The sequence below is a fragment of the Haliotis cracherodii genome, unplaced genomic scaffold, assembly GCF_022045235.1.
Source record: "Haliotis cracherodii isolate W230 unplaced genomic scaffold, xgHalCrac1.p SCAF_4, whole genome shotgun sequence".
In the NCBI taxonomy this organism is placed as follows: Eukaryota; Metazoa; Mollusca; class Gastropoda; order Lepetellida; family Haliotidae; genus Haliotis; species Haliotis cracherodii.
Window position 1 is genome coordinate 57,112,550 of NW_027266297.1, and position 15,834 is coordinate 57,128,383.

Genomic DNA, 15,834 nt, shown 5'->3' on the forward strand with positions numbered 1-15,834 from the left:
ACTAACAGGTATGACAAAGACTGAATGTAACTGGGTCAGAATGCGGCGGACGGTAAATGGGAGGAAGGGAGGAGGAGGAGGGGGGGGGGGGGGATGTACTCATAGAGGGCAGATGCAAATACTCGCCGGTCTGTCTCTCGTAGAGTGAGTGAGTGAGCAATATGCGGTAGGCTTATTCGCAGAGAGTGGGATAGGGTAGTCATTCCTCTGCAATACTATGTGCACGAAATGAATTCTGGTGGCAAAGTATCTCGCGTGTCGTATCAGGTCACGCAACCAGGAAGACATCTGCATCTGACGTCTAACCTGTGGCACGATGCCCTCGGAGACATATGCGTCTGACGCCAGATGCAGTTGTCATGATATAACCGAGTCAAGACGTCAGATGTCAGATGCCAGGGCATCACCAGGTCAAGCTCGACGTCAGATGTCAGGGTATCACCAGGTCAAGCTCGACGTCAGATGTCAGGGCATTACCAGGTCAAGCTCGACGTCAGATGTCAGATGCCAGGGTATCACCAGGACAAGCTCGACGTCAGATGTCAGATGCCAGGGCATCACCAGGTCAAGCTCGACATCAGATGTCAGATGGGGAAGGCTCATGCCACTGATCGGCACATGTGCCAGTAAAAAGTGCCAGTGAGCTGATCCACATCTGTGTGTTATTGTTTATATCCCCTTTCAGCAACAGCTGTGTTGTGGCGAGACTGTCCCTTATCTGATAGAACCGGAGATCAGGAGACATAGACTTACACAGGCTTTTCCCAAAGCATTGATAACATTTGTGTGTCTTATTATAGTACTTATTCACATATATTATACTTATTCACATGTTACATTATTTGTCTAGTGCATACTAGGTAATATATAACACCCTGTTTATATAATATTCTTGTTTCGAAAGTAAATACCGTGAGAGGAGTTTGACCAAGAGAGTCTATACTGTGGGGGTTAATAGTTAAATTGAAACTGAATTAATTAAATTCTCCAAACAGTTAAGAGCTCCTGAATTATGTTTCCCCTCCACCACCAACCCCTCTAGCCACCTATATTTAGGTACATTTTAGTTCAATGTTCTTTTTCAGCATGCATGTTCCAGTGTTTTTCTATTGAATTCAATTATGCGTTTTTATTCTATTTCTCCACTCTGGGTCATCCTAAATAAGAACAGGACGGCTGGATAATTAATCTGCAAGCTGTCTGCAACAGACGACACTTTCTTTACTTCCGGCTGGGAATGCATTTACATTATACAATATCATCTTCAATTAGATCCACCTATTATATCATCAAGCGTGCCAAATGAAACAGGTAAAGTAGCCTTATAGATAGTAAAGATACATATTAGTGTGTTCTTGTGTTATAATGCATTTGTTTCTCATCAAATAATCTTATAAATCAACTGAGCATAACATCGCTTGAAGCTACTATATATAATATGATTCATAGGATCAGTAGTTTGACCTTTGTGTAGTTCTTTTGTATGCCCGTCTTTTACAAATGTTATGTAATGTTACCAATGATCAAAGTTTCATTGGAAACAAAATAAGAAACATGATTGCAAAATTACCATAAAATCTTAGTTAAATACAACACATTGGTAAAGAAATATATTTCCAAGGGTAAACACGATTATCTTAGTAGCAAAGTCAAGAAAATTACAGTCACATCATATGCTTCTTCTGCATAACTCCCAACCTGTAAACTTGATCTTATGCATGTTGTTATTCATTTCGCTCTATAACCTGTCTCGGGAACTCTATGTTTTCCCTTTACCACAGGGTTTTCTCTATCCAAACGTTCCTATGGAAATAGCCTGAAAACTTCGTGGCACATCTGGGAGCCTCGCATTTTTCGCATGGAAATAGTTTCAAACGCGGGTTTGAAATATTACTATCTCATTCCTCAACCATTAAGGCATAATATTACTTAAAAGGAGTCGCTCTATACCCCCTTTTGGAAACATTATAGCTTCCCTCAAACACGGGAGGATATCTATACAAACGCCCCTATGGAAATAGGCTAAAACTTAGTGGCACATCTGGGAGCCTCGCATTTTTCGCATCGATTTTACTTAAAATACGGGTTTGAAATATTATTATCTCTTTACTTAACCGTTTGGGTATAAAATAAAGTACTATGTCTCAGAGGAACGTATTGTCTCTGAAATTAACATATTTTACAGATACAATCAGTTGTTAAATATTAGTTATGAAATATATTAATAATAAATACTATCTTCATTTTCACAGACTAAACAAATCTGTAGCTTGGCAATTCACAACACACGTAAAGATTGCTATCACCCATCACTGACAGGCCACTGAAAGTGTGTCTGATAGGAATATTTACTGACGCTACTGCCTCTCCTCAAAAAACCCACCCTCTCACTGTCAGTCGTGGGCAGTTGAGAGGGCTTAAGTGTCTAATGTCCAGAAATCTCTCGAAAAATCCGACAACAATTTCAAAGTTATTTAATATTTCTGCAAAATCTAAAGGTTCTAGCTCAGTTTGCACTATACTTGTAATGGGATGCTCTCACTGGTAGCGAGAACTTGTATCCGATTTTAAGAGATTGAGGTAATTTAGGCATGTGATTAATCCTGTTTTGTTTATTCAAAGCAGTAATTGTTTATTGTTGAGCATGTTTATCTCTGCAGCCGTTGAAATATGAAGCTACTCGCCGATTCGTCTCGCATCAAAACGCAAGGCTGTGTACTCGCGGGCAACAACAACACAACAACAACAAACGTATATTTCGCTTCAAGGTCATAGCTATGACATATTGAAGGTACAAATGGAGATGTATGGTGACACAAGGCAGGAGACTTTACGTTTAACTGCAACACACTCATACATTTAATTAAGCATCTTAAGGATTTCTTTTACAAACTGTGCTAGTTTTCTTTGTTCAGGTAAACTTTCAGTATTGAGTAACATATCAAGTAGTATCGAACTAGGTCTTGTAAAATACTTCTTTTGAATATACAACTTACGCAAGTTATGCAGAAAAGGACATATTAGTAGATAGTGATATTCGTCAGCTAAGTCATGTTTATTACAGTGACTACAAATTCTGTCTTCCCGCGGTATATTTTCCCATCGCCCCTTTTCTATTGGTAATCTATGGTTTGTGGATCTTATTTTAGTAATCGGGATACTGAGTCTTCAAGGTAGCGACAGCAGATGATTCTCTAACTGGATTTTATGTTTAAATATTCGATAAAATACTTCCTTGGGAGAGTTGTTTATATATCTTGTCCACGTCCCATATGTGCCACTAAGTTTTCAGGCTATTTCAATAGGGACGTATGCATAGACATAACCCCGTCTTAAAGGAAAGCTATATAGTGTTACAAAGGAGGTATAGAGCGACTGCTTTTACGTTATGTTATATATGAATAGTTAAGGAAGGACAAAATAGTATTTCAAATCCGTATTTTAAAGTATTTTGATGTGAAAAATGCGAGGCTCCCAGATGTGCCACAAAGTTTTAGCCTATTTCAATGGGGACGTTTGCATAGATCCACGTGTTAAAGGGAAGCCATATAGTGTTCAAACGGGGGTATAGAGCGATTCCTTTTACGTTATGTTATACATAAACAGTTAAGGAATGAGAAAATAGTATTTCAAATCCGTATTTTAAAGTATTTTGATGCGAAAAATGCGAGGCTCCCGGATGTGCAGCTGCGTTTTCATGCTATTTCAATAGAGACGTTTGGATAGACAGCCCCCCGTGTTAAAGGGAAGCTATATAGGTTTCCAAACGGGTTACAGGACGATTCTGTTTACGTTTCGTTATACCTAAATAGTTGAGGAAGGAAAAATTGATATTTCAAACCCGTATTTAAACTATTTCCATGCAAAAAATGCCAGGCTCATAGATGTGCCACTAAGTTTCCAGGCTATTTCCATAGAGACGTTTGCACAGACAGCTCCCCGTCTTAAAGGGAAGCTATATAGTTTTCCAAACAGGGAATAGAACGATTACTTTTACGTTATTTTATGCCTAAATAGTTAAGGTAGGTGAAAATAGTTTTTCAAATCAGTTTATAAGTGCACTTAATACAGGTGTATGGTGTTATACGCTTCAACGGCTATATCATGGCGTCGGGTGGCTGCAGGAATGGGCTTCATTCGAAACATTACCCCGATGAAAGGAATCCAGCCCGGCAGTTTCGGCGTGACGTGCCAAAACTTGATTGAGACACTGAGCTACCTTATTGCTAATATGGACATATTTTCTTCACACATATTACATTTACAAATATTACCGTGCAAACTGGAATCTGTCGAGACAGGACTTTACCTAATCAGCATTTGTAATACAAGGCGATATCAATTGTGCCGAATGTACTATGATTCATAATAATACTTCTTTGAACTTTGTTTCTATTTACATGTGTTATCATCTCTTATAATATTCCTAATACGGACCTCTGTCTAAATCAGACCTTTCTATTTACATGTGTTATCATCTCTTATAATATTCCTAATACGGACCTCTGTCTAAATCAGACTTTTCTATTTACATTTGTTATCATCTCTTAAAATATTCCTAATACGGACCTCTGTCTAAATTAGACTAACTTTTGACCCCACAACAAGTAAAACGTTCATTTCCCCTGGATGTCAAAACAATGACTCAATGAAGTCTAAAGCAGATATTCCAGTGCACTACACAATACACATTGAACGTCAAAAGCCCCTTGCATGAATGCGCAATGCGGATGCGATAGGGTAATTCTCTCAAATGTTGGAGGCAAAAGGAATTTCAAAGCTTTGTACACATAGATTGCGGTGTTCTCAGCATCCCAGAGAATTCTGCGCTCGTCCTCACGGTAGACTACACCAAATGCATGGTGATAAATCATGATTGGAGATCTCCATTAAATTGTGTTTGTTTGTTGTTTAACGCCACACTCACCAGTATTCTAGCTATGTGACGGCGTCTGTAAATAATCCAACCTGCACCAGACAATCCAGTGATTAACATCATGAGCATCGATCTAAACAATTGGGATACGATGACATACATCAACTAAGTCAGTGAGCCTGACCAACCGATCCCGTTAGTCGCCTTTTACATGCATGGGTTGCTGACGACCAATTCTAACACGGCGCTTCACGGGTTAATATTGTTAGTAGCGGGTGACCACCCCCGTATGAACACCACCAAGCCAATAGTCCTTCATTTCCCAATGAACGTCCGTATGCCGCGTGATTGCGTTGTCAATTCCAATTACGAATTCCGCGATGTCTAACAATAACATCAAAGAGGGTCGGAATTTGCTCACGTGAGAAGGCACTGTCTTCATCTGACAGCCTACCTATCCATAAACCTACAAATGTAGGTTAAAAAAGCGTAACTAAGAAATCATTTTTACGAAATAGGATTGTTACAAATACTTAAACAAAAATGTCATTACAATTTCCACTTAAAGAACGATTTTGTAAATTCTGTAATTGTGATACTGTTGAAGATGAAGTTCATTTTCAATCTTACTCTGATCTTAGATTTTGGGAAAGATGTAGATTCCATAGATCTTATTTTATATACGCAGTAGTTGAAAAGCTTGTACATTTATTTAATGTCAAGTTCTACGTTTCTTAACCCCCTCTCTGCACTACGATCTGAAATGCATAATTGCATTGGCGTCTCATCGACCATGGAAGGTATTTACAGGTTGTTACAAGTAGCAAACCCCGTCATTTGTATCGGCCAGATGTTTTATTTTTAGTAATGTATTGGGTATTGTTCGTCATACATGATGTGACACACTAATGCAATATTTTCGCCTTCGTTAACTGTACCAAAAAAACTAGAGATGATGACTTCCACCGATATTGTGCAGTCTTGATCAATTAGAATTAAACTAAAGGGTTTGGCAATGACACTATGGTCATATAATTTCTTCTACCGTAAACAAACCATTTAATCGACTTAGAATTCATTAAGTATGTAACTAACTCTTCTGACAAACACTAAATGTATTTTGGTGAGCTGGGGGCGTCCCGTATTTCCACAGCCCTGTAATACGGGATCTGGCGAGGGAGACTTGCCGCCAGTCTATGTAACCCAACTCTCCCATGGGTTCACGCTTACTGGCACTTCTTTGTGGCTCCCGTCACACGGCACATAGGAGCCTTCCCCCACTCGTCAGATGCCAGGGCATCACCAGGTCAAGCTCAACGTCAGATGTCAGGGCATCACCAGGTCAAGCTCGACGTCAGATGTCAGATGCCAGGGTATCGCCAGGTCAAGCTCGACGTCAGATGTCAGATGCCAGGACATCACCAGGTCAAGCTCGACGTCAGATGTCAGATGCCAGGGTATCACCAGGTCAAGCTCGACGTCAGATGTCAGACGCCAGGGTATCACCAAGTCAGTCTCAACGTCAGATGTCAGATGTCAGGGCATCCTCAGGTCAAGCTCGACATCAGATGTCAGATGCCAGGGCATCTCCAGGTCAAGCTCGACGTCGGATATCAGATGCCTGATTATCACAAGGTCAAGCTCGACGTCAGATGTCAAATGCCAGGGTATCACCAGGTCAAGCTCCACGTCAGACAATACAGTGATTGACACTATGCAGCCAACAAAGTCACTGTGAAGCCTCTTGTGACATAGCATCGATATCTTTGGAAACTCTCGGGACATTCTCACGGGGGTCGACATTCTCACGGGGGGTGACATCAAGGTCGTGCGACTCGAGCCATGAATATCTGGCGCCTAAGCCTCTGTGAGTGTTGCACGTCGTATCAACAGTTGAGCAATGCCTAGCAGCATAATACTTCCCACCAAACAATCCTCTTCACAACAAGCTCAACATTTTTTGCTTGGGATTTTTTATATCGAATTGAGAATATTTAGGACGCTAAAAAGGAAAGGTTTTGTTTTCTTGGTCAAGATGTAAAATCCCATCAACTGATTGCATATCAATGACAAAATATCAATTATTTTTCTTTCATCAAACCTAAGCAGAGAGTGTAAATTGACGCTACAAGACAGTAACACGTGCAACATGAGCACACGGAAATACCAGAAACAAGTAATTAATTTCGTGATGCCTTGCATTGCTCCACGTCAGACAATACAGTGATTGACACTATGCAGCCAACAAAGTCACTGTGAAGCCTCTTGTGACATAGCATCGATATCTTTGGAAACTCTCGGGACATTCTCACGGGGGTCGACATTCTCACGGGGGGTGACATCAAGGTCGTGCGACTCGAGCCATGAATATCTGGCGCCTAAGCCTCTGTGAGTGTTGCACGTCGTATCAACAGTTGAGCAATGCCTAGCAGCATAATACTTCCCACCAAACAATCCTCTTCACAACAAGCTCAACATTTTTTGCTTGGGATTTTTTATATCGAATTGAGAATATTTAGGACGCTAAAAAGGAAAGGTTTTGTTTTCTTGGTCAAGATGTAAAATCCCATCAACTGATTGCATATCAATGACAAAATATCAATTATTTTTCTTTCATCAAACCTAAGCAGAGAGTGTAAATTGACGCTACAAGACAGTAACACGTGCAACATGAGCACACGGAAATACCAGAAACAAGTAATTAATTTCGTGATGCCTTGCATTGCTTTTTCAATTTAAAAAAAAAAATAATTTAAATCTCTTTCCTTGATAGCATGCGTCTTAAAGTGATATGGGTTAAATCATTTTCTTGATTGGTTGACAGGGGGATTTTCAAAGGTTCAACGTCTTGCACATGACTTTCTAGATTTAGGAAGGACATGACATTTGGATATTATCCTAATGTGAACAAATAAACCTTCACCGATCGATGAACAATGTGTGTACATTCTATCTGTTCCAAGCACTGAATGGTATTCCGACCATCACAAATCTTGCCTGCTTTCTCTTAAGCCGACTGTGGGATAGACTTCGGCCTGGATTCGAATCACCACAAGAGTACACTTAAAGTTTTCTTGGTATTCTCCGCCGAGATATTGGTTGACAAGTGCTAAAATGTTCATACAAAACTGTTACTATTTGCTACACATTATGTTACTGCATCCAGAGCTACAGATAAGCAGCGTATTTGCGTAAAATACACCCCCCCCCCCCCCCCCCCCCCCCAATAAATAAATAAATAAATAAAATAAAATTAAAACAAAAAATAATTAAATGAAAAACTCAAATGTATAAAAACAGCTCGCGTAATTACCCAATGAGGCTTTTTCAGCATGCGTACAGCATGCTAATTTCCGAAACACAATTACGAGCTAATTTACTTTCCGAGTCGAGCCTATATATTTACAACAGTTATTTACATCTAAAATATGATTTCGTTAGTTTTTTTAATCTTAAAATGTTCACTAATTTTGGGAAAAAACCAATAGTGTGATGAATAGATGAGTGAAAAAATAGTGGTTACCCAATGAAGAATGTAATAGCCCACTTAAAATAGAAGCTCAATTATTCAGACAATTATCTAGAGCTCTGACTGCATCAATAATCGTTACAAGACAGGTCAACTCTAATAGAGGAATTTAATAAATTATCGATGAACTGTCGGAGAATCTAAATTCTTACTAGCTTCTATCTATTTAAGTATTCCGTCATCGAAGGAGTTCAGGTTGCATAAAATCTACTCTGAACTATTGATTGATTTAACACTATACCTACCTTGTCAAACATGTTTAAGCACGACACAACAGGCGGAATACCTACCTCTGTTATATCTAATTATTGCCTCAAGAATATATTTCTGCCATGTAGCCCCTGTATTTTTACTATTTTGAATCCCCACCACCTAGGGATGCTTCCAGTCAAGTTTCGTTAATTTCCAATTAGTGGTTTAGATGAAGAAGTCGTTTAAAACAAATGTTGACGTACGGACGACGGATGGATGACGGACGACGGACGCCACAGTAAGGCCACAGTAAGGCCACAGTAAGGCATAAGCTCACCATGGTTCTTCGGACCAGTTGTGATCAGTCAACCAAGGTGTGCCGAGAAGAGAGACACACACCATTCAACCAAGGTATGCCGAGAAGAGAGACACACATCAGTCAACCAAGGTGTACCGAGAAGAGAGACACACACCATTCAACCAAGGTGTGCTGAGAAGAGAGACACACACCATTCAACCAAGGTATGCCGAGAAGAGAGACACACACCATTCAACCAAGGTGTGCTGAGAAGAGAGACACACATCAGTCAACCAAGGTGTACCGAGAAGAGAGACACACATCAGTCAACCAAGGTGTACCGAGAAGAGAGACACACACACCATTCAACCAAGGTGTACCGAGAAGAGAGACACACATCAGTCAACCAAGGTGTACCGAGAAGAGAGACACACATCAGTCAACCAAGGTGTACCGAGAAGAGAGACACACATCAGTCAACCAAGGTGTACCGAGAAGAGAGACACACACCATTCAACCAAGGTGTACCGAGAAGAGAGACACACACACCATTCAACCAAGGTGTACCGAGAAGAGAGACACACATCAGTCAACCAAGGTGTACCGAGAAGAGAGACACACATCAGTCAACCAAGGTGTACCGAGAAGAGAGACACACATCAGTCAACCAAGGTGTGCCGAGAAGAGAGACACACATCAGTCAACGAAGGTGTACCGAGAAGAGAGACACACATCAGTCAACCAAGGTGTGCTGATGCGAGAGACGCCCATCAGTCAACCGAGGTGTGCCGATACGAGAAACACCCATTAGTCAATCAGTCGACTAGGGTTACGTCCCACAAAGCGATCTTAGCGACCAGACCGCCGTAAGACTGTCTATGTTATGATAGCTTTGTGGAAGGTGGCCCAGATCGGCCACTCCGCCGACGTCAGCTACATCCACATCCACATCTCCAGCCAAGTGGGCAACCGCACCAATGTATGGGCCGTGAACAATATCGACAGATGCGGATGTTGACTAGTAGTCTTGGTCACACCTGTAGTGCGCCCAGCTCGTTCAGAATAACAACTGTATAGATGACTGCAGGACGCACATATAAAACGCAACGCTGCCGCGCCAGGCAAGAAGGAAAAATATTTCGCTATAATATGTTTATCATCCTCAACGATGCACTACATCAAATCTCTCTTCTATTGCATATTATAATTGTGAGTGAGTTGGGTTTAATGCCGCTTTTAACAGTATTCCAGTTATATCACGGCGTGACAGCTTAATGTGAGAGGAAGGCCCGAAGTGATGCAGGTCTCAGACGGTTACCACTTCGGTGAAACCCACGGTGCTGACAAACCTAGAATCATAAACGGGGCGAACCGGGATTCGAACACACAATCATAGGTTTCTGGCATGCCCAAGGAACGCAACACTGCACACCGAATCGAGGCGCCTTTGACGACTGGCCCCCCTGTGCTCCCCGCATAATATAATAGAATAGAGATATGAAACACCGGATAAAGAAGGATTTCGTGTAATATGATCACAAGAAGAAATGTCCTGCTACCATTCAAATGTTTTCAGACACTGAATATAACCGCCGCGGTGGGCTTTTAAAGCTAAAGTATCTGAAATACATTCACGTGTAATTTTTTATTTCTACAACTAGGCATACATAGTTTACAAAGAAATCAGGCAATCTGTTCAAACAAAACAAAAACCTACCCGGTTGCTTGAATATCATTGAATTTACCGCTCTTCCAAAACATCATGAATTGTACACTGTATATTGCGTAGTGAGGGAATCTTTAAGTTAGTTCAATATCATAAGACATGAGGAAAACACCTTTGAGATATAACCGTCATTAATTGTCATTTTCAAGAAATGCTGGGTTCCGATTTCGCCCGGAAAGACACGAGAACGTAGGACGTTCGTCCGTCACCATGACGTTTCATAATTATTCTAATGCATGTCAGCAATTCTGGCCAAAATGTCCAGAACCTGTTCGTCATAATGGACAGGTGGCGCTCTATCCCGTCTCCGTCCGCTCTCGGCCAAAATGAAGCGTGTCTGTCTTTCAAGGTCAATCGCGCCGGCAACAACAGCGTCGATGTTGGTGTAATCGACGCCATGCACGCTGAAAGTAGTGTACAGTTCCTCTGCCAGCTTCCGGCGATAGAAGTCGCCGCGGTCGCCGCTCAGACCAACGTCGTCGTGCATGCCGTTAAGATACAGGAGAACATCATCCATTGTGTTCAGTCGGGTATGTCGCAACATCTGGGTGTTGTTCATGAGGAGCAGGATGCGCTCACAGGACACAAGGGCGATGCGGTGGAGAGTTGACACCGGGTACATCCGATCAGGTGACGCCGTGACGGCAGGGTCGCGAGCGGACAACTGGTAGTTCACTTGAGACATCATCTACAACATGACGCGTCACGAGTCATGAGATTTTGTTCGCCAATTTGATATTCTGGAAATGGAGCCAATATGTTTGAAAAATATCATTTTAACTTTAACAGCTTGTCCTGCAAAATGCGATGTGGTGAACCAATGTTTTGCTCCGAGCAACACATAACCAAAGACAAAAAACAGTTCATTGTTCATTGTTTGTTTAGCCATTGTTAGTCGTATAATACTAATACATTCAAAGGGACTCAATCGGCCTTAGGTAACAGGCAGCTATGCTTGTCGTAAGAGGCGACTAACGGGATCGGGTGGTCAGGCTCGCTGACTTGGTGGATGCATGTCATCGTATCCCAATTTCGTGGATCGATGCTCATGATGTCAATCACTGGATTGTCTGATCCAGACTCGATTATTTACAGACCGCCGTCATATAGCTGGAACATTGCTGAGTGCGGCGTTAAACAACAAACAAACACACAAACAAACAATCGGCCTTAGATGAAACACCGCCATTGCAAAACACATTATGCCTATGCTCTTAGAGAACACTTCGACTATGTCGTTACAAAATATAGAGGTTAATATAGGGATTATATCAAAATCAGGCTCAGGATCAACTCAGGTAACAGCTGTATCGATGGCAACAGTTGTGGTAGTGCGACTGTGTTGTTGAGTGATTAGAGCATACTGCGCCAGCGGACTTCGGTTTAAAGTGCATCCTTTTGTAAACCGGGATACGGGTCATGTCCTACCACCACCCAGGCGAACACGTGTCATGTCCTACCGCCAACCAGGGGAACGTGTATCATGTACTACCACCACCCAGAAGGACACGTTACATGTCCTACCACCAACCAGGGGAACACGTGTCATGTCCTACCACCAACCAGGGGAACACGTGTCATGTCCTACCACCACCCAGAAGGACACGTGTCATGTCCTACCACCAACCAGGGGAACAGGTGTCATGTCCTACCACCACCCAGAAGGACACGTGTCATGTACTACCGCCAACCAGGGGAACACGTGTCATGTCCTACCGCCAACCAGGGGAACATGTATCATGTACTACCACCACCCAGGCGAACACGTGTCATGTCCTACCACCACCCAGAAGGACACGTGTCATGTCCTACCACCAACCAGGGGAACACGTGTCATGTCCTACCGCCAACCAGGGGAACACGTGTCATGTCCTACCGCCAACCAGGGGAACATGTATCATGTACTACCACCACCCAGGCGAACACGTGTCATGTCCTACCACCAACCAGGGGAACACGTGTCATGTCCTACCGCCAACCAGGGGAACATGTATCATGTACTACCACCACCCAGAAGGACACGTGTCATGTCCTACCACCACCAAGAAGGACACGTTACATGTCCTCATCAACCAAGGAAAAATGTATCATGTACTACCAACACCCAGGCGAACACGTGTCATGTCCTACCACCACCCAGAAGGACACGTGTCATGTCCTATCACCAACCAGGGGAACACGTGTCATGTCCTACCACCACACAGGGGAACACGTGTCATGTCCTACCACCACCTAGGGGAACACGTGTCATGTCCTCCCACCACACAGGCGAACACGTGTCATGTCCTACCACCACAAAGGGGAACACGTGTCATGTCCTACCACCACATAGGGGAACACGTGTCATGTCCTACCACCACATAGGGGAACACGTGTCATGTCCTACCACCACCTAGGGGAACACGTGTCATGTCCTACCACCACACAAGGGAACACGTGTCATGTCCTACCACCACACAGGGGAACACGTGTCATGTCCTACCACCACACAGGGGAACACTGTTTAAACTGAATCAGGTGAAAAATTATGTAAGTTGCTGTAACCATGAAAAATACACAGTTCTCGTCGTACGCTAAGTCACGCACCATTGATGTCATTGTGTGAGCAAGGCGACACAAGCTTAGCTCTTAAAATAGTGGCTTTCATGCTGGTTCATTTTTTCTAATAACTGGAATTTGTTATCGCGAAAAGCTGTGGTGGGTATCATCTGGATTCAATTACATTTAATCTAACCATGCAGTAAATTACAAAATGTTATCTCTGCTGTATGTTATTAATCGTCGTGATATAGGTGTATTCCTAGGAAATGGTAGTTCAGGCCAAATGTTTCTCCGAGAATCACTACCCGTAACCGACATTCACAACGCGGATTCAATGTTTGCATAGATCAAAAGGGCAGCGCGTGGGAAATTTCATTCTCTAAACGTAATGCTATTTTCTGATTAAGTGCTTTTCAAATGTGTCCAATTTTCAGTGTCGAAAGGGAAGGGACAGCTTTAATTTCCTAACAACAACATATGACATTCGTTGTTTAATTTGCACATTTTTCGGGTATATATATAGATAAAACAATCTCTGAACCGACTGGTTAAACGAACACCGTGCAGTTTATATAAATATGCCCGAAAAATAGCTGAGGGCTCTGGAATCTGGTCCAATTTATTTTATTTAATGAAATGAAAGAAACTAATAATAAGTCGAATAGCTATGTCCTTTTACATGGAGCTGTTTCGGAGGTTTAACAGAAAGGTTCAGGTATCTTATTATCAGGTAAACATATGCGTTTTCATAAACTACACGGTGCTCGTTTAACCAGTCGGTTTAGAGATTGTTTTATCTAAAACTGCAGGTTGCTCGTTTAACCAGTCGGTTTAGAGATTGTTTTATCTAAAACTGCAGGTTGCTCGTTTAACCAGTCGGTTTAGAGGTCGTTTTATCTAAAACTGCAGGTTGCTCGTTTAACCAGTCGGTTTATAGATTGCTTTATCTAAAATTGCAGGGTGCTCGTTTAACCAGTGGGTTTAGAGATTGTTTTATCTAAAACTGCAGGTTGCTCGTTTAACCAGTCGGTTTAGAGGTCGTTTTATCTAAAACTGCAGGTTGCTCGTTTAACCAGTCGGTTTATAGATTGTTTTATCTAAAATTGCAGGGTGCTCGTTTAACCAGTGGGTTTATAGATTGTTATTTCTAAAATTGCAGGGTGCTCGTTTAACCAGTCGGTTTAGAGATTGTTTTATCTAAAACTGCAGGGTCTTCGTTTAACCAGTCGGTTTATAGATTGTTTTCTCTAAAATTGCAGGGTGCTCGTTTAACCAGTGGGTTTAGAGATTGTTTTATCTAAAATTGCAGTGTGGGAGAGAACATTCCTTTTTTTAATTAAGTGATATATCAATATTACGTCGGTCTTAGAAATCTAGAAACACAAGAGAGGATGGTCGGTAGTTCTATACCCGGCCGCGGGTGTTGTTACATGAGCTGGTCTACCCAAAGCCAGTATACTATGTTTCATTTTATCAGAGGGCAGCTCCATAAAACCGATGGTAAAACAGACGCACACACACACACACATTGAACACACACACATGAACACACATATTGAACAGACGCACACTTATACACACACAAACACACATACACGTATGAACACACACACGGGTGCATTAAAGTCGCTATCTGAGTGAGTGAGTGAGTATGGTTTTACGCCGCTTTTAGCAATATTCCAGCAATATCACGGCGGGGGACACCAGAAATGGGCTTCACACATTGTACCCATGTCGGGAATCGAAACCGGGTCTTCGGCGTGACGAGCGAACGCTTTAACCACTAGGCTACCCGACCGCCCCAGTCGCTATCTGAGTGCATTAATCTTGAACGCGACGATAAACCCCACCCCACCTCACCTCACAATAGTTATAGGGTATCCTAGTTGTAAAAGCGTTCGCTCATCACGCCGAAGACCCGGGTTCGATTCCCGACATGGGTACAATGTGTGATGCCCATTTGTGGTGTCCCCCGCCATGATATTGCTGGAATATTGCTAAAACGCCGAAAAACAATACTCACTCACTCACCTCACCTCACCTCACCTCACCTCACCTCACCTCACCTCACCTCACTTAATGGTCCCAGTGAAACCGTCGGGATTACCACATTCCCTAATAAGAGACTCAAAACTAAATAGAATGTCGCTGTAATCATTTACCATAATATTATTATATATAATAATTAAATCGCTCAGAAAGTGGTTATCCGTCTCTAATGGGGAACGTATAAACGAGGGCCCGTGGTCCGTCCCACAGTTGAGGCAGGAAATATAGGATTAGCGACGTGACAAAGTCTACCATACACAGTCTCAAGTTATAATTCTATTCAATACGCAGGCTGAAAATTTATTTTAGGGAAAATAGAGGTACACTTTTAATTATATTGATCATATACTTCATATTACCATTTACATATTGTCAATAATAACTGTAGAAAAGGCAGTGGGCGGCTCTAGGCCAGAAATAGAATAATATGGCTTTGCCAAATCACCATGAAATTGAATAAGACGATTACTTCTGGCTATAGCAAAAAGCAAATGTGATAACTAATATGCAATAAAATATTGGCAATATATCGATTATTATCCATAATAATGCAATCACTATCGTTGTTCACAAACATGACCCATACCTTAAATCCACCGACTGTACACTGTCGCTTGTCAACA

The 15,834-nt window shown here is 42.0% G+C and overlaps 1 protein-coding gene across 1 annotated transcript; it reads right to left on the reverse strand.

Moving 5' to 3' along the window:
- Positions 1 to 10,536: 10,536 nt before the first annotated feature.
- On the reverse strand, positions 10,537 to 15,834 carry LOC139480166 (uncharacterized). Its single transcript, XM_071263199.1, has 2 exons — positions 15,798 to 15,834; positions 10,537 to 11,309 (listed from the first exon to the last, which is right to left on the reverse strand). The coding sequence occupies exon 2, from the start codon at positions 11,307 to 11,309 to the stop codon at positions 10,851 to 10,853; it is 459 nt and encodes a 152-aa protein (XP_071119300.1). The 5' UTR covers positions 15,798 to 15,834; the 3' UTR covers positions 10,537 to 10,850.

Excerpts from the sequence above, each read along its gene's own strand:
- LOC139480166 (XM_071263199.1), bottom strand. The coding sequence starts at position 11,309 with ATGATGTCTCAAGTGAACTACCAGTTGTCCGCTCGCGACCCTGCCGTC.